This window comes from Poecilia reticulata, linkage group LG6, assembly GCF_000633615.1.
Source record: "Poecilia reticulata strain Guanapo linkage group LG6, Guppy_female_1.0+MT, whole genome shotgun sequence".
NCBI classification, from domain to species: Eukaryota; Metazoa; Chordata; class Actinopteri; order Cyprinodontiformes; family Poeciliidae; genus Poecilia; species Poecilia reticulata.
This window is the reverse complement of record NC_024336.1, coordinates 20,680,889-20,702,161: the sequence shown is the minus strand read 5'-3', so window position 1 is coordinate 20,702,161 and position 21,273 is coordinate 20,680,889. Positions and strand designations below refer to the sequence as shown.

Sequence of the window (21,273 nt, the reverse complement as noted above, 5' to 3'; positions counted from 1 at the left end):
AAGAGRCATTGGGGATATGAGACGTTCCCCAGAAAACGAAATTGTAGCTAGTTTTACAACAGCTGTGGTTGACTCAGGGGTCACTCATTTCCTGTTTCTTTCATGCAAAAGGTATTATTTCCATCACRCTAATACATGTGACAGTTTTACTTCACAAAAATACAAAATAATCACTTCTTTCATCAATGAGGGACAGCTGGCTCCAACAACAAATGTATTTTTTATGAATAACATGTTTTGGTGCAGATGATGTTCAATCAGATGAGCTTTTAAATTTTGATTTTTTTCTGCTGTTTCACATTAAGACCCAATATTTTTTTGCATCACATTTTGATTTTATTCTGGAGTTACACTTTGAGACATTTAGCTTTCATAAATTGATGTGATGTGAAAAACCTGAATGGAAATGACTCTGCAAAACCCTGACAGATTTCACATGCATATGAAACTGCAAAACAACTAAAACTATGGAGTTTCACAACAAATATTGTCACCTAAGGACTCTCCCATTTCCATTTCCCTAAATTTCCCTAAATTTCCCTAAAAAGTCAAACAATAACAATTTATTGTTTGACTTTTTATAACATTTCAGCTGAAACGTTGCCCTGTAAAAGAAAAGTTGCCCTGTAAATGAACATGTCAAGAATATCATTCTTAATGATTTCTTTTCCATTTAAAAACAAAATCCCTGAGGTTTTATAGATATTAATATATATTTTTCTTTGGTTCACAGCAATGATACATCAGTAACTAAAATTTTAAATATCCATCGACAAATGCCTTGCAATATCTTCCACTTATGAGGTACTTTGTGTCAGCGTTAAACACAAAAATAATACATCTAATAATAAGTAATAACGACTGTTTGGTTGTAGCGTGGACATATTTTTAATGATATTTATTTATTGAAAACAGTTCAATGAGTCATTCTATATATTGGTCAACATACTGAAGGCCATTAGCAACTTTATTGTTTATTGTACCAACTTGAAAGGTGCTACGGGGAAACAAAAAGTAGAGAAATAATAATACATTTTAGAAAAAAGGAAGACAAATGTTCTAATTTCAAGCAAAGTAAAATAAAATGTAACTTCAGATAATTTTGCATCGTTGTGCATTTTCTAAGTGCACATTAGAAAATGTGCTCTTGAGCAACAAGCAACAAGTTTTTCCCAAGCATGAAAGTTTTCCCACACTAACTGATTAGGCAATGCATTACCAGAACAACTTGAACAGCAAAAAGAACAACTCTTCTTTTTGTAAAATGCATCCACCCAGAACAAATGACCTTGCATATTGTACCCATCTCTGTTGTGCRTTTCATCAACAGGTCAAACAAAGAAATCCCACTTTGCCGCAATCGCATCCGCAGAGAGGAAGTGAAACCCAGCAAAGCATGCAAATCCACCGACTCACATGCAGGAACATGTGGGAGTGTTCATGAAAAAGTAGCTGGTGCTGCAGCGAGGCTGCTTTCACAGACAGTTTGATTTGCTCTCTGATGCATCATGAAGCTGCTCGTCGTCCTTCCATTGTGGGCCCTGTTCGCTGTCACCCAGCAGGTAAGCAGGTTATTAACGGTATTTATTTCTAGGTATCAATTATTAGCTCATCTGTCTCTCTGTTTGTAATGGGTCGTTATTTCAGAAAGCGCCGTCAGATGACTGTCTGTGTGAGCTGATAAGTTCAGAGAAACAATTTCCCTACGACAAGCTGAAAGCAGCACAGGATGCCGCYTTAGGCTGCACAAACATTGTCACTCCGCAGAAGGTAGGCCAGGCTCCTCGTTTTCAGATGGACTTGAACTTGCTGCGTGTCTACATCCATGCACTGCTTGATTACTTACTGCTCCGACAGAGCGCCGCCTTGGACAGCCTGCTGCTGGGCCTGAGTCGGCGCCTGCCCCAGCTGGAGCAGGACGTGGCGATGCTGGAAAAGGAGGATGATGGAGAGCTGTTTGGAGTTCTGAGTCTGCACATCATCGAGAACGAGCTCGTGGAGATCCAGCAGATGATTGATAAGCTCAACAGAACCACCGCAGAAAGCGACCGCCTCAGTGAAAATGTRGCTCAGCAGGTAAATTCATAACAAATTCAGTACTTTTAGTGMTTTGTCTTTAAATGACACGTCTCTCATCAGTGTCGCCACATTTGGACAGATTTAAATATATTAACATAGCATAATCGAGTCCAAATCMTGAATAATTAACATTCATTGTTTTTTTGTTTTGTTTTGTTTTTTTAGTTGGAGAATGTACAGGAAGAGATGGAGGAGCTGGAAAAATTTGACACCATGCAGGTGGTGAAACGACAACAAGCCAACCAGCGACTGAAGAGAGACCTGGACCAGTGCAGAAACAATGGAGTTTTCCCCACCATCCAACCCACTCAGCCAATTGGTGGTAAGTCCTAAAACTCTGAATGCAACAGCCCATCTCATAAGCTCAACAGAACCACAGAAAATGGTTGTTTGGATCATAAACAGGTCATTTAAATGAAGTTTCTTGCTGATGGAAAATTGAGAATTGTTGAAACTGTGAAAATACAACTATCCCGACATATGCTTGATATCTTCCTGGATGTTTTGATTTCACATTCTCCTAGGCGCCTGTCCTCATGGTCGTCTCGTCAACATCACCGGACCAAGGGTCCACACAGCTGGAGAGTATCCCGGTTCGTACAAGTACGGAGCCTGGGGTCGGGATCCCAAACCAGAGCCGGGGAAGGARAGCTGGCATTGGAGGGTGATGTTGACGTCCAGCAACATATATGCCCATTACGTCCGTCTCTACTCCAGCCTGAGCTCTCTCATTGTCGGGATCAGTGTTCCAGGTAAGAGCCTGAGCCTCCACAGGCTTGATTGCATCTGTGTTTCTAAAAATAAAAAATAAAAATCAATTTGTCTTTGATTATCTTCAGAAGAGAACTGATTGCTTGAGTATTTCATGTGTAGGTTGACCGATTACAGAAAATGTCACATAGAAGGTCATTTTTTAAATCGCCTTTTGTGATGTGAATTCAAAGTGAGTGCTTTACGTCTTCTTTGTCCTCAGGAAATGTTCACATCCATCCGTCTAACCCGACCACCAACACCATCCAGGGGCCGAATGTGGTTCTGTATGCAGGGGCCTTGTACTACAACTGCTACAACAAAGACGCAGTTTGTCGATTCGACCTCACYTCCAAAGGTGTGACCACCTTGGATTTACCCAAAGGAACCAGGTCGGTGCTTAACTCTTATTGAAGTTGTGAATGTAAGAATAAAAGTCAGAAAATTACAGCATGCTTGCGAACAATGCTAGGAGCTTCTAATGAAACTCATGGCGACTRTGAAAATCTGTCAATATCAATGTTGACAGAGAAAAATTGAAGAAAAATCGCGCGTCCATCTGCACTTGATCAAACTCTGACCTTTTAACAGGCATACTCTGAAATATTTTTCATCATGATTTATAAGTGTTTTCAACTTGTATTCCRTTATTGTAAAGGACAAAAAAACTGTCCAAAACTAAAACGCTGCTCTGCAATCACCTCTACTTGTTTACTAGGTATAACTCAAAGGGCAATTTCTGCCACCTTGAAGAGTGCTAYCCGTTCACGGACCTSGACCTGGCCACGGACGAGTCGGGCGTCTGGGTGGTCTACACCACCACCCAGGACCACGGGAACCTGGTTCTATCGAAGGTGGAGGAGGGTGAGCCGCCGAAGCTCAGCAGAACCTGGCGGACTTCAGTCTACAAGCGAAGCGTGACCAACACGTTCATGGCCTGTGGCGTCCTCTACGCAACACGTTTTGTCAGCAAAAACACAGAGGAGATCTTTTATTCTCTTGACACGACRACAGGGAAGGAGAGTTTCAAAGTTGGCATCTTCATAAATAAGGTGTCTTCTGACATTCTGTCCTTAAACTACAGTCCAGTAGACCAGATGTTGCATGTGTACAGTGACGCCCAAATGCTCTCTTACAAGGTTTTGTTTCAAATGTGGTAAAAGCAGCAGTAATGCTGAATAAGTGCCAGAAAGCACTGCGCTARTCTGAAAATTCATCTTCTTTAGGTTTTCTTTTWATAAGTGACCTTCCTTCTGCTTTCCAGTTTTATCAACTAATGTTATCACCTTAATATCTGATTTATTTGAAATGAAAACAGAAYGTTTCTTGTCATAGCCTGTAATCTCAGCCATCAATTATCCGAGAGGGTAAATGACATTTAGTCAAAGTTATCACACTTTATATCATTAGACTTGTAGCTAGACCTGGGATGCCAGGACCGTTTCCTGTCCTCGTGATGATTTGTGTAGTCAATTGATGCAGGTTGACAAAGTGTCCAAATAAKGTTCACTGCTGAAATCCTACTAAAAAAAAWAGACATATCAGGTTGAAAGGGTCTGCATAAAAATCTACAGCAACTTTTTRCATTTTTATGTTTTTGAAAACCATCTTCCATCTTCTTTAATCTTGAGTTTTGCCCAACTTTGTCCTGATCTATCACATAAAATCCCAATGAAATCTAATAAAATATTTGGTAGAATCCTCAGAAGATGCATAAAGGATCAATACTGTAAATGGATCTGGGTTAGACGTTTCCTAGGTGGCGCTGTTGGGTGTGAGTGAGCTTCACAGCTGCTGGTAGTTGCAGTTTTTTTCAAGCTTTATCTAAAAACAAATGAAGAAAAAAAAATGTGACGGACAACTTCTGAAATTCTGACACGTAGTCTTTATTTCTTGTTACTTGACCAGTACATGGACAGAGACAGCTAAGTTTGTATTTATATAGTATATATTATATTTAAATTTTACATTACACATCTGAATGACAACGAAGCAGGTAAGAGTCTTTCTACTGTTGTGAATAGAAACAAGCTAACAGGGAAGACTCCCACAATATGAAACAAACAAGAAAAAAAAGACCTTATTGCTTCATACAAATCAATAATAATGGCAGTAAGTAGAAGCATAAGAGTAGTAGTAACACGTTTATCAAGATCATTATACCAAGATGAGGTTACACCCTACAGTTAACTATAAAAAAATGCAGGGSAGAGAAACAGAAATGTGTTTTCTCACGTTACAGTAGTGTTAGTGTTTGGTGATGGTAATTTGCTCTAGAAATAAAAAGTATCTACACGAGCGAGGAGGTCTAAACAAACCGATCCAGTGAGTAGCTGACAGGGAGCCGTGGACTTTTCTGTTTAAAGAAGAAGGCGAAGGAAGGATCTGCTGTTTCCATGTTCAGGGTTAAATGTTAAGAAATGTGGGGGCACAGAGAAGAAGTGCAAACTGTGGTGAGATCGAGGTGTAGGATGACAATACCGTACAGCACTTCAAAAAAGGGACAAGATACATTCAGGAGCCCCCCAGGCAGTGTGGGTCGAAGTTGTGTGGGAGGAAACCAGAGTGTAAGAAGGCAGAAAATAGCTTTTAGTAAAGAGAAGAAACATTGAAAGATGACCGAACACGAACTCCGCTACATSCAGTCTCGACTGTTTGAAAAATTCACTGGCAGGGTGTTTTGATCAGATCTCGTAATCCGCTTTCAGCTTATGTAACATTTTTTTTAATATATCGACAACAGWTAATCTCTCATGCGTCAACAGATTCACATTCTTTTCCTTTAACATTCATTCAACTTTAACATTTTCCAGGGCAGCATCTCTCTCCGTTCTGCTTTAGCCACCACTCTCTGCACGCTCCCTATCGCCCCCTGGTGCTCCAGAACAGTTACTACAACACTCTTGAAAAGTGACTTCAGCTGATAGCCCTTTAGGGTGCGGCTGGGCTTGCCTGTGAGAGCCGGGGCACCTTGTGATTTTTTTTTTTAGGGAAGGGGGATATTTTTTTATTTTTAAGATGGCTGGGGGTTGCCCTACATTCCGAGCTTGGAGCCCAAATGGCGCCAAAAAAGCCCCGCCTCTGGCAGGCCGCCTCAAGGGAACGCACACCTCAGTATTTGGAATCAACGCCCCTTCCTAAAGGGGACRGAAATGCTTTGTTTCATTTAAAAAAGAAAAACAGAAATCAGTCACAAGTGAAGTGAGGGTACGTGAATACTGGACGTTAATGCAGCTAAATAAAAACCCAGGGAGCACCATGTTTAGCCTCAGTAAAGATGGCCAGAGTTCACAGAGGACAGCACGTGCCTTAGTCACAAACTACTCTTGTTGCACGACTAAAAGCGCTAAGCTAGTGAGATTATGGCTAAACATCAAATCACTCAMTGACCATGGAGCGATGAGTTTGTGTACATTTTGTGTTTTTCTTTGGCACAGTCTCATCACAAAACCCAGCCCACACAGCTCTCCTTTCAGTAAATGGGCGAAAAATGTGCGTTTGTGTGTCRAAAGGTGGAAAGTGTGAGGGTGTAGCTTTGGTATATCCATGCAACAGGGCTGGGCGCTGTAAGGGAAATTCTCGGGTGCCTTGACTCCCCACACCTGTTCTGGTTGGGCGTCTGGTCAGAGCGGGATTGTCACGTYGGAGACCGCAAACAGCCGACTACTGCCAGGACCRCGTCGATGCAGAAGAGCCTCAGAKCCACGATGGGTGTCGCATCTATGATTCTAAACATCCATCTAATCAGCCTAACAAAAACGCTGCTATTTTCACGTACTACTCACACAGGAATGCCCTAAGATTTACATTCACATGCAAATATGTGTTTCACATTTCTAAGCTATCATTTTGTTGTGGATTGTCTTTAACGTGAAGTGACCTACACACACCTTAAAGCTGCACTCAGTAAATCCCACTAATACAGAACGTTTCAGCTAAAGCAGTCATGTTCACCAGCCCGGCCTGACAAATGCAAGAAAGAAGGAGATTTGATTTCACTAAGAGAGTAGAGAAGCAGGCTCTTGCTTATTTTCTTCCATTCTAACAATTATAAAACACAAAAGAGAAGAAATGTGGTCCAGCTTTTTGATAGAGGTAGTAGTTTTAAATCTAACAAACAACCAAACAAACAAAAAAGCTTAYCCTACATCTATGCATTAAACCACTTGCTCCTAGTCTCTGTGATTTTCATGAAACTGGTTACATTAAAAAAAGTGYGTCAAAGTAGGCCAATGTGCTTTGGCTGATGTATTTATAGAACAAAAATGATGTGAATTTTTCAGTTTTGATGCTTTTATCAAAACAAACGGAAATATATATATATATTTTTTTTAACAAATCATCGTCTACCAAGATAGATCTAATCTCTGGTTGACTGACTGATGCAACTTTCCTCTCAAAAAGACAGAAAAGTAGTTTGAAAGATCTGAAAACTATTTCCTACAGTCATATRGAGAATATAAAAATATTCTACTCATTTTAAAGAACTAACAATATTATTTTAAACAGCAAAACTTTCTCAAATCTGAGGTATTTCATCCTAGGATGAACAAATAATACAGACTATGAAACATCATCATATTATCCTGTTTTGGGTCAGTATGACCACTAATCTAAAATAAAATCTATGAACTTTTACAGACRAGTTTAACTCTAAACAAACAGCTTAAACAGTAAAAACATTTTMCATGCATAAAAATGTTATATAAGAAAATGTAGTTTCAACCGTCACCATAGTGCAGAGATAAACATGCAACACAGAACTGCCACCATCCTAGAAATGATCATAATGTTTTTTACTTGTCCTGTAACTTAAAAAATGCGCATCCTTCAGAAACAGCATGCCTCATTTGAAACCACGCAGCTCCAGATTGTCATCTTGCATAAAAAAAAATCACCCTTACTCCAAACGCTTCAGCTCCCTGCATCTATTTAAACTGATGGGAGTTTAATTTCCAGGCTCTGAGGTGGGAGAAGTTGCCTCCACCTTATTTTCAGTGGAAAAGTAAATCTACAGCGCCAGGCTGGGGAAGACGGCAACATCCAATTGTCGTATCTTAAAAATGAACTCAGACCAAGTGCAGCTTTGCTTCAGTGCGCTCTGATCCAACTAGGCTCTAAAATAAACTAACACATCATGTCTAACACATCATGCTACGGTAAGACCACGTGATGAAACCTGCCCGACTCTGGACGCACCTTTTTTTTTTTTGTTCTCACTGGCCCTGTTATGGCAGGAGATCAGCTTCCTCATAAACGCTGCAGAGAGAGATACTGCCAGTTTCTCACAAATAACATGAACTACTTTCCAAAATCCACATGCATTTATCTGTTTTCATTTATTTACCTTTGTGGCACCCCCAAAAAGTTCTGCTTTCCTTCTCATTTATTTATTTTTTTTACCTTCGAAACAAACAGGAGCTTTGAAATTACATATYGGTGTGTGGGTAACCAGTTGTTTCAACTTGTTTGTGTAGGTGCGTGTGTGCGTGTCTTTTCTCGGGGGGGGAGGAAGGAGATTAGAGGGGTGCAGGCAAATTAAATGAGGAACACTTAGCAAACACAAGAATGACACTTCGAGAGCAAAACCAGCAGATAAATCTTTAAGTGTGGGGTAAAAAGGGTTTGGGGTGGATAGTCAAAGGTCTGCCGGATGTGTTAGAAGCAGTACAGATGGTATTTTACAGTGACAAGGGGAAGAAGATGGCAGACAAAGATGAAGACAGTGAGAGAGAGAAAGCCACCAGCTGACACTCATCATCAAGCCTTATTTTTGATCCTCTTCTCCCCTCTCCACCCGCCACTACCCCTCTTCCTCCCTTTTCTCTGTGGCTCCTCAGCAGGACACCTCCATGGTCTGGGAGACCGCGCCGACACCCTCGCCGCTGTCGGAGTTGGTGCAGGCGCGGGAGCGGGACCCCTCCACGGAGCCGGCGCTGGTCAGGGAGGCTGTCCTGGAGCGGGCCAGGCGGGTCATGCTGGCAGAGGGCACTGAGAGGAGGAAGAGGAGAAGAAGAAGCAGTTAGATTTTTTGGAAAGAGCTCCCCCCCCTGCAAAAAATAACAAAAAACAAAAACAACGTAATGAAGTAATGTCAGGGAGATGTAGGGAGGACATGCTAATGCGAATAACTGAAGATTATTCCTCTTTTTCAGCTGACTGGTTTGTAAAGCAGCCATTAAAAAAAATTGGGCTGGTAAAAAAAAGCTGCTAATGTGTCGACAGAGAGACACATTGTTGGCACCATGCATATTATTCTCAGGTTACGATACACAAACATCATTGGGAATAATCAGAGGAGCTACATGTATTCAGTTCATCTATTTTATTAAGTAAATCCCATGGCCACGTCACTTTCTGAAATGATTTGTTTCATCTGTACGAAAAGGTCAGTACAGATGACCTTTACTGTACTGAAAAGGTCACCTTTAGCATTACTGTGAGGACAGTAATGCTAAAGTGATAACTGATTGATTGATTTGTCAATTTACGATTTGTTWATAGTCAAAGTGTTTCACCACRCATCTTAACCAGTATTTGGACAAATCTTGCTAAAGACGTAAATAAAAATTGTCCCACTGTTTTGGTTTCCACCACATGCAAAACACAGTAATAACGGGCATGCAAAAAACGAGCTGCAGTGTACAACGCATTGCCTTTGTTAAATCTGAAGTCTTCACCAGTCATGTGTGGACACTAAACACAATTTATTTTTAAATAGTGCACAGAAAACAACGAGAAGCCCCGGTAGTCGACGGCATTAGGGACCACAGCCGCCTGCAAATGCTAAAAATCCATGCTGTGTGTAATCAGGCCGTTACGAAGCCCTGATCTCCCAAAGAACGAGTTTCAGCTGAGCTGAAATGGTGCAARAAAGCAAGACAGACTACAATGCTGACTCAGTTACACCTGTTTCCTCAAGAGGAAAGGRTCAAAAGCAGCTTGTGAAAGAACACCCAAAAGTTTTGACCAAAGTCATGTTGCTTGGAGGCAGTTGTGCCACATTTTAGAGAAAGATATGTAAACTACTGAATTTGAAGAAAGTAAAATAAAATCTCCATGAATGCTCTCTCGTTCTCCCGGCATTTACACACAGGACATCGTCTTGGTATTATTTTCCAGAGAGAGGGAAAACTGTAGTCAATTTTCTTGTGAAATTATTGAAAAGAAGGCTACGTATCTTTTCATACAGTGTATGAAAACATCTGGTTTTCAGCACATATGCAAAAATATCCACTTGGACGTCTCGACTCCCAGTGGCACCCATTTTTGCATATGCTTTAATTTTCATTTGAAGACATTCATTTGTTTGTTGTGACTTTAATTTGAATGCTTTTGCTCAAAGCTAGCATAACGCCATGCAAAGAGCATAATCGGGGATGCAATGGAGTAGGAAATGGGGGAACAGGGAGTGAGGACAGTGTATTTTTCCACCGAAGGAAAAATTTGGTCTGATTAAAAAAAGAAAGTAATAAAAAAAGTGAAACAGATAATCACAGCCCAAAAAATATTATAATATTCATAACCCAAGAGATGAACCAAAAACAAAATGGAAATAAATTTGAAAATGCCATTGAAAAGGGCAGCAAGTAAGAGGTCAGAGCTGAATGGGAAGGAGGAAGTACCTGGCCCTCCACTTAACCTCCGATCCTTCACATTAGCGACTGAAAGAACGGGGCAAGGAAGACAGAGGGCAAGATTAACAATTCATCTCCCTCTGCATCAAAACATTTTCTTCATATGTACACTATAAATATTTCTTCATGTTGCTTTTGCTAATCTTAGTACAAGTTCTGGATACTCACTGTAGCCCATTCCCTGCAGGAAATACTTGAAGGCTTCAGTCAGCTTCCCCGGCTGGAAGAAAGTTCATTGGATTTTAATTCAGTCACACTGTAAATGCTGCCGTCAGTCTTTGCCTGGATGTTTGTTTGTTTTTTTGGCAGGAAGTTTTGTGTTTGTGATGTTACCTGTGTGAGCTGTGGCAGTCCACCAGAGTCAGCCATCTGCCACAAGAAGAAATCAAACATCAGCGCTAAGATTTAAACATTTCAGACGTTGTTTGCATCAGATTAGCACAGGCAGTATTTTAGACCTCATCTTGTTTTTTATTCTTTTTGCAGTTAAAATGTGCCTTTATGCAGATGACAAAGTACTTCATTCATTTGGCTCGACTTGAAGCCGAACGGTTGATAAGCTTCGTTCTGCCTTAAGATTTTGTCCTTTATGTTAATAAAACCAAATTAAGTACAACAAAGACGAAAAGTTACCTTYAGGAAGGTGGTGTTGGTTGGATCCAGCTTGGAGTTGCACTCAACCTTGGAAGACAAAATTAGATAAAACATTGCATTGTTTGGTCATACATCAGTTTTACTTAGTGTTAGCATTTTTATAGAAGCTCCAGTAGAGGAGATATTTTTTAAAAATATTCAGAGAGATCGACTGGGTTTTATTTTTCTTGCATTTTATTTTTCATTTTCATTAMGTACAACTCTAAAATCCATAAACCTTGCTCAGAATTAGCAACACATGTTCCAGTGGACTGCGTGTCTGTAACCCAGAYGGTGCAGCGCGCTGCTGCAGAGATGACTCAGTCTGGCTGGCGGAGGCTCGGCTGAACTGTTCACACACATAAACTAGACAGATGTGCACTAATTCACATAATGCWACGCCGCCCAGACACAAACGCACAAAGTGAACATCACGCACATGGCAGCTCTTTTCACTCTGCTGCATTCAACCGCGGATGCTAATTGATAAAAATGCAGGTCAGGCCACAGGACAGGAATAGAAAACGGGTGAAAATGTCAAGCATAGAAAACTTATTCATTCATATCTCAATGTAAGTAGACCACTTCAGCAGCTCCTGCCTCGTCAACGAGAAAACGTTGAATATTAAACTCGACCTGCGTCTGTTAGAGCCAACTTCTGTTTACATCCCTCCTCCTCCTCACACTCCGCATCTTCATCTCCGTTCTACTTTCCTTTCTGTGGGATGTTTCATAACAACATCCCTCCCTGCTGCATCTCCGTCGGAGAGAGGAGAATCTGGGCAYGCTGCAGATTAACTGGTGCAGAAGGGCATGCATATCTGGGCCACTTCAAACAAGGGAACCCCAGAGACACAGCCAGGCCATCTGTCCCTTTGAGAATACACACACACACACACACACACACGCACATGCACGCACACACGCATATCTGCACACCTATAGTATCGCAGGCATGCATCATCCTCATAAAGACACACAGATGGACAGCATTCCTGCAGGGGCAGCGGGGTTGTGGAGTAAGAGGACCGGGTTTCTGCTGGCTGACCTGTTTCTGTTTACCTGAATGAGAACAAACAGCAGCTGACTGAATTAACGAGCCAAGAACAAAACACTGAACGGAGAACAAAACACTGAACGGAGCAGGACGGAGCAGGGAGGGCAGGCAGGTCTGCTGCCTGGAGCTCGAGTTAGATTATTGCTTATTTACTCTGACTCACRTTGACAGGCTCTGCTAAATAAGGAAGGCTGCTGACAGAAGAACTGAATTTTTACAAAACACTGATCTCCTGTATTAGACTTTTGAAACGTCTAGTTCGGGGGTGTCCAAAGTGTGGCCTGTGGGCCGTTCTCGGCCCTCAGAGGGATTCTGTGGGGTCATTTTGACCATGTCTGAGGAGATTCATTCAACTGGATACTTTATGCAAATCTTCTTCTTTTTATTTATTTYATTTTTATAAAGAAGAAAATGAAATATGGAGTACAATACAGGTTTTTGATATCTGATGATATGTGTTATAACATTTGCAAACTTTTGGGTAACTATTCAGAAAAACCGACTAAATTGTCACCAACAGCAGTTTAGCTGACATCTTGTCAGTGCTGAACTAAAGGGCTGTTTCACAGTTTTTTGATTTGCATTTTATTGCCTTCAGTTCAAATACTAAATTAGGCTAACTTACTTTCTAATTTAGTCTAAAGTGCTACACTGAACACAGTTTAGTGCTGAATCTTTTTATGAAAGCTTTCTTATTGCACAACATATGGACAAGTCAAACCTTCACGGATGAAATTGTTCAGAAAACAGTTTGTTTGAAAAGAATAGATTTTCATTTTTGTCAAATATTTGAGTAAATTCTTGTCTAGTCACATTTTCTTTTGTCCCAGATTGTATAACGTCTCATCGTGTTACTATTAGCTGGCTGTGTTGTTCTACCTAAACATGGATTATGATGTCGGACTCACCACTCCCTCTTCAGCAGGAGCGTTGTCTCCCACAACCAGCATCACTGGGCACCTGCAGAAAACCCRTAACCATTTAGGATGGTCTTTCAAATTCTCTTGGTTTTACTGAACACTTTACTCTCAAAGACTTTGCAACGTTTTTGAACAAAGAAACAAAACTCCTCTTTTTCTATATTGRAAGTGATGTTATAATCACTATGAATCAATTCAAAACAACTATAACTATGAATTTTTACCATGTAAAACCAACAGAGGTACTTTGTAGTCAGGCATGGTCAAAATCATAAAGCATGCATGAAGGTGTACAGTAAAAATAAGTTCCTAAAAAACTCACTTCAAGGTCTTGGCATTAATCGTTGTCCCACCACGGTTCATCTCCAGGTCCCTCCGACTGAAGCAAACAAACAGAAGAGGAAAACCGTGCGAGTTTGAGCCTCTCTGTCACGCAAAAGATTTTGCCTTTCAGACTGGAACAAGGTTTCTGGTTTGCTCGTTCACCTGTTGTACATGTTCCAGAAAAGCTGGAGGTTTTGGTGGTTGATGGAGTCGGTTATCTGTTGTCGGTAACTCTGAACCAGTTCTGTGCTGTTCACCATTTCGTCCTGCGCACACACAAAGCACGAATGGATCCAAACGATTTACTTACTGTATTCTGTTTGTTTTTGTTACCTGATTATTATGTTTCTGATTCTAAAAAAAAGAAGAAGAGAGAAATAGAAAAAAAAAAAAAGTCTGATCTTACCTGGCTGAAAAGATGTGGCAGCACAGTGTCTGGGATGGTGCTGGTCAGACCCGACAGCTAAAGATGCAACAACGACACACGTTTACTGACAGCTGCTTAACACAAAACCCCCACCTGGTTTTATAAAAACCTGAATTAGAAGTATGATCAGAAAGAGGCACCTTGGAGGCAGCCCAGTCAATCCATCCTTTGCCGTTCGGGTCGATGTTGAGCAGAACCAAACCCTCCACCATGTCAGGGAACAACAGCTGAGCAAAGAAGCACAACAACTACTTTAATGGAAAGAAAGCCACTTATTAACTAGTGCAGCTCCTTACATTTACATCATTTTAGGTACAAATGTGAAATAACAGTCCATGTTGTTTTAATTATGGTATTTTTCAGGAAAATTGGTGAATTCATACCACAGTGATGTACTGTTTGCCATTTTCCATTTATTTTGATAAATGGTTCCAAAATAACTGCAGTGGTTGTTGTAGCTATAAAAACTTAGGTCAAGTCAACCAAATAGGAACATTTTTGGGTCAATTTTTACATGCAGCAAATGGTTGAAATGTGCCTAAAGTTGAAACATTATTAAACATTAACTGGAAGCTAATGCAGTGGAAAATGCTACACACTTAAAGATTGATAAAGAAGTTGATAATTYACAAAGAGGTGCAGTTTAACTCACAGCAAATTTGGCCAGAATATAAGCTCCAGCGCCGACTCCAATCCCAACGATGCTCTTGAATCTGATAATAATAATAATAATAATAATAATAATAATAATAATAATAATAATAATAATAATAATAATAATAATAATAATAATAATAATAATAATTTCAGCACAAAATTACAAGTAATCTAGCCAGAATAATTGTTAGAGGCAAATATAAATCTCRTCTGAATCAAATTTAAAAACAAAACCTTATTGGAGAAATGTAATCATTACTTTATGGCTACATTTGTTTAATACTTTATACATGTTGTAAAATGAAGCATAACGCTCCAACTGGTTTTTCTCACAATCATTTGCAGCTTTTTCCAATAATGTTTGGTATAAATTGTTAATTGTTAATTAAACTGATATAAATTGCAAATGTACAAGCAATTCAGTTTTAATGCAAATGACACCAACCCAAAATGCTGAACAACAGTGGGCAGCATCCCAGCCAGCTGGTCCATGGTGGGATACTGGTACCTGTGGAGGAAAATGACACAGTTTGTCTTTTTAATTMATCTATTATCCAAAATCGTTTGGATAATAGATGAATTATGTCCTTCAACAGATAATCAAACCTTTTAAATCCATAATTTATCAATGGCTTTACACTTTTTGTGAGACTTATCAAAGAGTTTTTGCAGTTTTGTCCACATCGGTTCTCTAATTACATAGTGTTTATATTGTCTGTAGCTATTTACTTAACAATGTTACATGTTTTGTATTTGCTGGTATTAAAATGTARGACTCTGTAATCTTTACCCTTTTCTTGACTATATATAAATCCTTATTCCAGTATTAGTTGCACCAATAAAGTAATGTAAAAAAAAAAAAAGCAAAAAAAGAAATATGCTTAAAATTATAATTTAGTAAAAATTATATTAAAAACAATAAAGAATTGGTGTCTTTGGAAACGTAATCATGCTCAGCTTAATTACAGGCATAAGCACTTGATAATTCAATGATGAACATGTTCTCCGTTCAACAATGACATTTGTCTTTTTAAAAAATGAAATGCTTCACACCCTTGTGGGAACTGCGTAGCTCCGACGTGTTGTCCTGGGGCGTCGACATGACAAATCACAAAGTGCTTGGTGATCTCCTGCATGTCCTCGTTATTGAAGAAGGGATTGAAGCACATTTTGTCTGGAGGAGGAAAAAGGGAGGAGGAAAAAAGCACAATGATGGAGAGACAGGAGCAGAGAAACGTAATCTTTTTGAAWATGCATCACACTATGGCTAGCCCTGACTATTGCTAACGTGGCTAATTATTAACAGTTCTAAAATTGTTATTTAGGTTTATAAGAAGTACAAAGTCTAAAATAAAAAAAATTAAACCTTTTCTTTAATTTCAAAACATATCTTGCAATTTTAAGGATCAACTTTCTCTATGATGAGCTGTAATGGTAACTTTAACTAGTTAAAGTTAACTATAATGCTTTCAAATTTCTCTAATAATTCTCTATATTTTAGTGTGACTGAAATATTTAATTGAAATATACATTAATAGTAAAATCATTGTTTTAATTGCATAAATTCACAAYATTCAAACACATTTTAATGTTACACCTGATGACAATGTAGTCATAGCTAACTAAAGCTAAACTTTAATTTGTCATATTTTCCCTAATTGAGCGATTTTGGGGGGGATTGARATGTGTYGAAATATTCAGCTTTAACTCAATATTTGTGAGRTTGGTTTTTATTTTGCATAATAGCCTCTTGACTGAATAACTTTCAAATACAATCTGTGAAAGCAATAAAAATGCAGTTATGGTTAGCCTGAGCCAAAACTAAATGGAACCTGGTCATATAATTAAATAACTTGTGTTTAGAAAATATTTCAAGCCCAAACTAAGGATTAGCGCATTTAGTGCAAACTAAATACTGACTGTCACGTTTTTCTCATTCCAGTCTCAAAACAATGTCTAATATTGATAAAACCTGTTGTTTTTTTTTTTTCCAAATATGTAAAACAAAAAAAGCTGCCARAAGTGATTCTTGTTTTCATCTGTGGTATATTAAAACAAACAAAAAAACCCAACAACAAYAAAAAAAGATATTTGCAAGAACTTTTTGACTTTCCAAAATATCCGACTGCCTTACTTAGTGTTTCCTGGTTGTTGACACTAATTTTGGCGTCTGCCATGCTGCATCTATCTTAAAATTTAAAAATATTTTTAGTTTCTGATATCCAGAGAATCCAGCTTGTTGTGGCAGTGACTCACAAAGGATTAGTTTGAAACTTAGAGCCCTATTTCCTGAAGCGCGGTGGAAAAAACTCGGAACATTAAACTCTGGAATAGCTTAATCTAKRGTGTCAGCGCTTCCTCTGCCCTCCTCCCACCGGTTCTGCGGTCGTCCTACTTTCAGCCCATGTGTGTCCRAGTCGGTGAAACMACACAGCAACAATGTTTCCTCCTCAGGGCTCTGACAGAGCGGCTTTAATTAAACGWACCAATTAACATGACAACTGGGTTAGAAGAGAAAAGTAGGGGAAGGCAGGAAAAGAGGTAGATGCAACAGCAGCGGCTTATGAGAATGTGGTCATTACATTAAGTGAGCATCACTGAGGTGAGAACTTCCCCATCAGCAACACGCTGAATCGTCGACGCACGCACTGTGTCTGCACTCCCACCGACTCCATGACCTACTTTCTCTTTTTGGACTTTCTTTACCTCACCCCATGCAAAAGCTYGTATTCTCCTCCTGTCTTCATCCTGCGCTTTCCCTGCAGTCAGATTTAATACTTTAGCTCCATCATCTGCAACAATTCCTGCTGCATGGCCTCTTTTCTTAAACTGACCCTCTGCATGTTCACTTCTAATCCCTATCTCTTCATTTCATTTTCCATTGAKCCCCCCCGCATCCCGTACACACATATAGGCACACACGATCCTTTTWTCATGTTCTCCCCTCTTCGGTGGTCCTCATCAGGCCTCTGGTAGATTCCCCGCCATCTGCTTATTAAGCCTGATTTTGACGGAAGACTGAATTTCCACCCGATTTCAGCCRTGTTTCTCTGCATTTTGTGTATTTTCCTTTGTCCTTTGGTTAAATGACAAGCTGCAGATACTAAGAGTCATGTGTCTCTGCTGCAGGAAAACACATTAATACAAGTTCTTAATTTTTAGTTTATAGGGTTGATAATTAGATTTTTTTCCCCCCTTAACTTCTGAATTTAGGCAGAACCAGGCGACAAAGCAGCAKGTCAGATAACAAAAACAAGCTGATATCTGCATTCATGTCAGCACTGGATGGTGCACCCAGCCCCCCCACCACCATCCTTATCCCACCTTCACTCATCGTGGCAGCGCCGCATTGCTGCTGGTTGGCCCCACCCACTTCTCTCTGCAGGATAGGGATGTTTTTCTGACCTACATTTCATCCATGCCTCTTTCATCACCTCTTTACTATTTTCGCCTTTGCATTTTTACATAACCGCCCCWCTGAGGCAGTKTCTGTCTCCGTATCRTTTCTCTAGGGTCTGATTTAATGAAATACCACTCAGGTAGTGTTGCATTCTGGCATGTAAGGCGTTCGTTCAGTGACCTTCAACTTTGACATAAATGTGGTGACAGATCAACACAGAGATTGAGGCAATCGTTGTGCAGCGAGCAAGTCATAATACCCGCTTTAGCTTTTTGAAATTGTACTTTTGTCCTCATTCAGGATAAATGAACATTTCTTTTATTAGATGAACTTAATAACTAGGTTTGTCTTCATTTGCATAATTGACTTTGTCCATTTTTCAGACTTACATCCGTGTGATTATCCTGATTATCTGCCGTTCCAAAGCCATTTTAAGCTGCATAAGTTAAACCAGGCTGTCTTAACTGGGTTAAAGTTGAATTTTAAAGTTTTTTAGAGGTTAAACAATTAGCTACTTATTCTAAGCCMTCTCCATTACACTGGCTTGAAATAAGTAGAATAACAAATTAAACTTTWTACTGCCTTTAATGATTATATTTCATTTTAAAAGAAGGCAGAACTGATGATGTTTAAAACTAATTGAAACCTAAGTACTTGTCTGAAATGTATTTTACATGCGTATTTTTGTGTCCTTATTAATCCTTATTAATCTCAAACAGAGCATTGTTTATGGTCTTCTCTTTATTCAAGGCATCTATTTTTTGTATTAATATAAAAAAAGTGTGCTTTTGTCATGAATCTACCTGGTTGCACATTTGCACATTTTAATTATATGTTTTAGACACAACTAGTCTTGAATCTTGTCATCTTCAGATGCAAGGAAAACGTGRAAAAGTTAAACAAACAATATTGTCGYCATCAGTATTTTGAGTTTGGCYTCATTGAATGAGAATCAGTAATAAAAACTATTCCAAAAATATTGAAAATACTGAGTTCATTATGTTGGTTTTCTACCYGACATGTTTACATCAGGATTTTAAACTGGTTAAACTGGTAAAAAGTCCAGTTTTTTTATTGGCTTTTGAACAAAATCATCAGTATGAACAACGACTGAACTTCCTGTAAACATTCACTACAGCCTCAAGCTTTTATACTTCATTAGAAGCTTTGGAAAAGATACTTTGAAGCTGACTAAATGAGTTTACGCCATCTTCTGTAGTGGCAAAAGTATTCTGACAACAGTCTGAATGCTGGGCTTGTGTTTTTTTGTGGTTGGTATATAACATAACCGTAATGAATTTGCACACAATAGTCACCATACAAAAATCTCACTCATTGCGGTCAGTTCCTTTTTTCTTGCTTTAAAGTTCCTTCTCGTTTCGTCTTCCTCAAAGATGAAATTCCGATTTGTATATAAATAGTTTTTGTTTCTTGCACTAATTTAAAAATGTCTTCCTTTATTTTCGTAGATGTGACTTTAGCCTTATGGCGTGTTGCATATTAGACAGAAAAGTCGGGATGTCTAATTGAAACATGACACAAAGAGCGCCAATTATCGCCTCTGAGAGCTGCAGAAACATCAACCTCTGGTAACACTGTTTTTTCTTTTGAATACTCACGGTTCAATCCCACATCATGGTAGGTGAGGATCGCAGGCTTGTTCCCCTTGGGAGCGCCTCGGATCACCACATGCAGCATCCCGTAAGGGGTCTCCACATCATGTTCCTGTGACACATGCAGAGACACGAACTCACCCGGTGGCTCAACAAACACATGAATCCATCTGGACTAGGCTACATAAACCTGACCTTCACTAAGCTTCACTTCTGCGCTACTAAAAACCCACTAAACTGTTTATTATTRGATCAAAAGTGTTCCAAATAATTAAGAAAAAAAAAAGGATTGAAAGATAAACACAAATATGATGAAACATAATTTAAAAGACATCATCAAAAGCGTTAAAAAAATTTCTGTTTTATTTTTGATGGACTGGAAGTTACACCCCTTTAACCACCATATCTGATTTTTTTCTAATCAAAAACAAAATGGTTTTCTGGACATTTCATACAGACCGTGCATGATTTAATACCCATGAAGGCTTTGGACTCACCTTGACAACCAGTGGCTGAAAGTGATTTCCAATAATCTATTCTGGGTAAAGTCAATGTTTTTATATTACTCTGATAAATAATATCTACCAACGACTAGTTACTTAGCATAGTAACGGCAAGTCACTTGGCGTTGCTATGGTTCGATCAGAATCTGTTATAACGATTAATTGGCCAAAACTGGGATAAAAACCTAAATAAGTAGAAATGAGACATGATACAACGGTTTTAGAAAATAATACGCAATTAAGACGTTTGTCAAATCTGAGCCTTTTTATTCTGGAAAAATAAGAGAATAAATAAACTGATCTGAACTGATATGTACTATTTCCAGTGGATGTATGCTAAATGGACGATTTGGCAACACTCAACAAAAATGGACAAATAAAGGGACAAACGGACTGGAGTTAACCAGAATAGAAATAATAGCAAAGCTTTCACATATACGCTCATTGTGAATTCAGCTGCGGTGATATAAACGATTGACTTTATGGCAGAATGGATGGAAAAAGTCGTTTACATACTGTCAATTTTAGCTGTGAAAAATAAATCTGGGACTTTCTGATCCAAAATGGGCCACAAAAGAAATAMATCTSATGCAGATTCATACATTTAGGATAAAAAGATAAAAATATCTTTTTAAAAGATATWAAAAAAAAAAGATTTAAAAGATTATCTTTATTCAAYATTTATCTAATGAAATCATGCGTTGTAATGTAATGCTTTCTCGTAGTTTGGATATATTTAACAAAWGGAAGAAAAAATAAGCATTTTTCATCATTGACTCCTTGCAAGTATTTCATTATGTTAAAAATATTACATCACTCAAATGACAAATCATAAGCAGATACTGTCGCTAGACATGAAAAGTAATTTAGAGCGTGAGTCATAGCCTCCATGTTCAAATAGAGATCTGTGAATCCAAAACAGAGCGCTGCAGAAAGAGGCAGAAGTCGCATCATCAGCTGAGCCGTGAATCAAAACATCTCATGTTATGACCCACATTTTGTCTGCTGGTCACAGCCAGGCAAACGCAAAATGGAGGTATGAAGCAAATGTAACTGCACACATACACACACACCCACACACACACACCCACACTCACACATACACACTCACAGAGCAGTAATCACTGTAACTGGATTCATGCTTTAAGCTGCACTGAAACCCCTCTGATGATGCTGCTGCAGCCTCTCCTCTCTGGAGCAAACAAACCCTGAAATATGCTCTGACATCACATCATTACCGTCCTCATCCCTGCATGTTTTTTTTTTTTTTTTT

At 39.0% G+C, this 21,273-nt stretch overlaps 2 protein-coding genes across 7 annotated transcripts in view; one reads left to right on the top strand and one right to left on the bottom strand.

Moving 5' to 3' along the window:
• Positions 1–1,128: 1,128 nt before the first annotated feature.
• Positions 1,129–5,946, top strand: LOC103466282 (olfactomedin-4-like). Its single transcript, XM_008411763.2, has 7 exons — positions 1,129–1,562; positions 1,648–1,770; positions 1,858–2,076; positions 2,245–2,401; positions 2,604–2,831; positions 3,053–3,221; positions 3,548–5,946. Exons 1-7 carry the CDS (start codon positions 1,509–1,511, stop codon positions 3,987–3,989), a joined length of 1,392 nt encoding a protein of 463 aa, XP_008409985.1. The 5' UTR covers positions 1,129–1,508; the 3' UTR covers positions 3,990–5,946.
• Positions 5,947–7,154: 1,208 nt separating this feature from the next.
• The window catches only part of ndrg4 (NDRG family member 4), a 47,612-nt gene continuing 33,493 nt past the window's right edge, over positions 7,155–21,273 (bottom strand). For 5 of the 6 annotated variants that reach the window (XM_017305229.1, XM_008411759.2, XM_008411761.2 and 2 more), the window contains 14 exons: positions 19,504–19,609; positions 15,538–15,658; positions 14,930–14,992; positions 14,480–14,540; positions 13,968–14,054; positions 13,807–13,863; positions 13,563–13,666; positions 13,399–13,455; positions 13,065–13,116; positions 11,100–11,147; positions 10,800–10,835; positions 10,635–10,686; positions 10,455–10,493; positions 7,155–8,820 (listed from right to left, as the gene is read on the bottom strand). In XM_017305229.1, coding sequence (XP_017160718.1) covers positions 8,666–8,820; positions 10,455–10,493; positions 10,635–10,686; positions 10,800–10,835; positions 11,100–11,147; positions 13,065–13,116; positions 13,399–13,455; positions 13,563–13,666; positions 13,807–13,863; positions 13,968–14,054; positions 14,480–14,540; positions 14,930–14,992; positions 15,538–15,658; positions 19,504–19,609 — 1,038 coding nt within the window. In that variant the 3' untranslated portion in view covers positions 7,155–8,665. The remainder of the gene's footprint in view (positions 8,821–10,454; positions 10,494–10,634; positions 10,687–10,799; positions 10,836–11,099; positions 11,148–13,064; positions 13,117–13,398; positions 13,456–13,562; positions 13,667–13,806; positions 13,864–13,967; positions 14,055–14,479; positions 14,541–14,929; positions 14,993–15,537; positions 15,659–19,503; positions 19,610–21,273) is intronic. The other variant, XM_008411760.2, reaches the window with a different exon arrangement.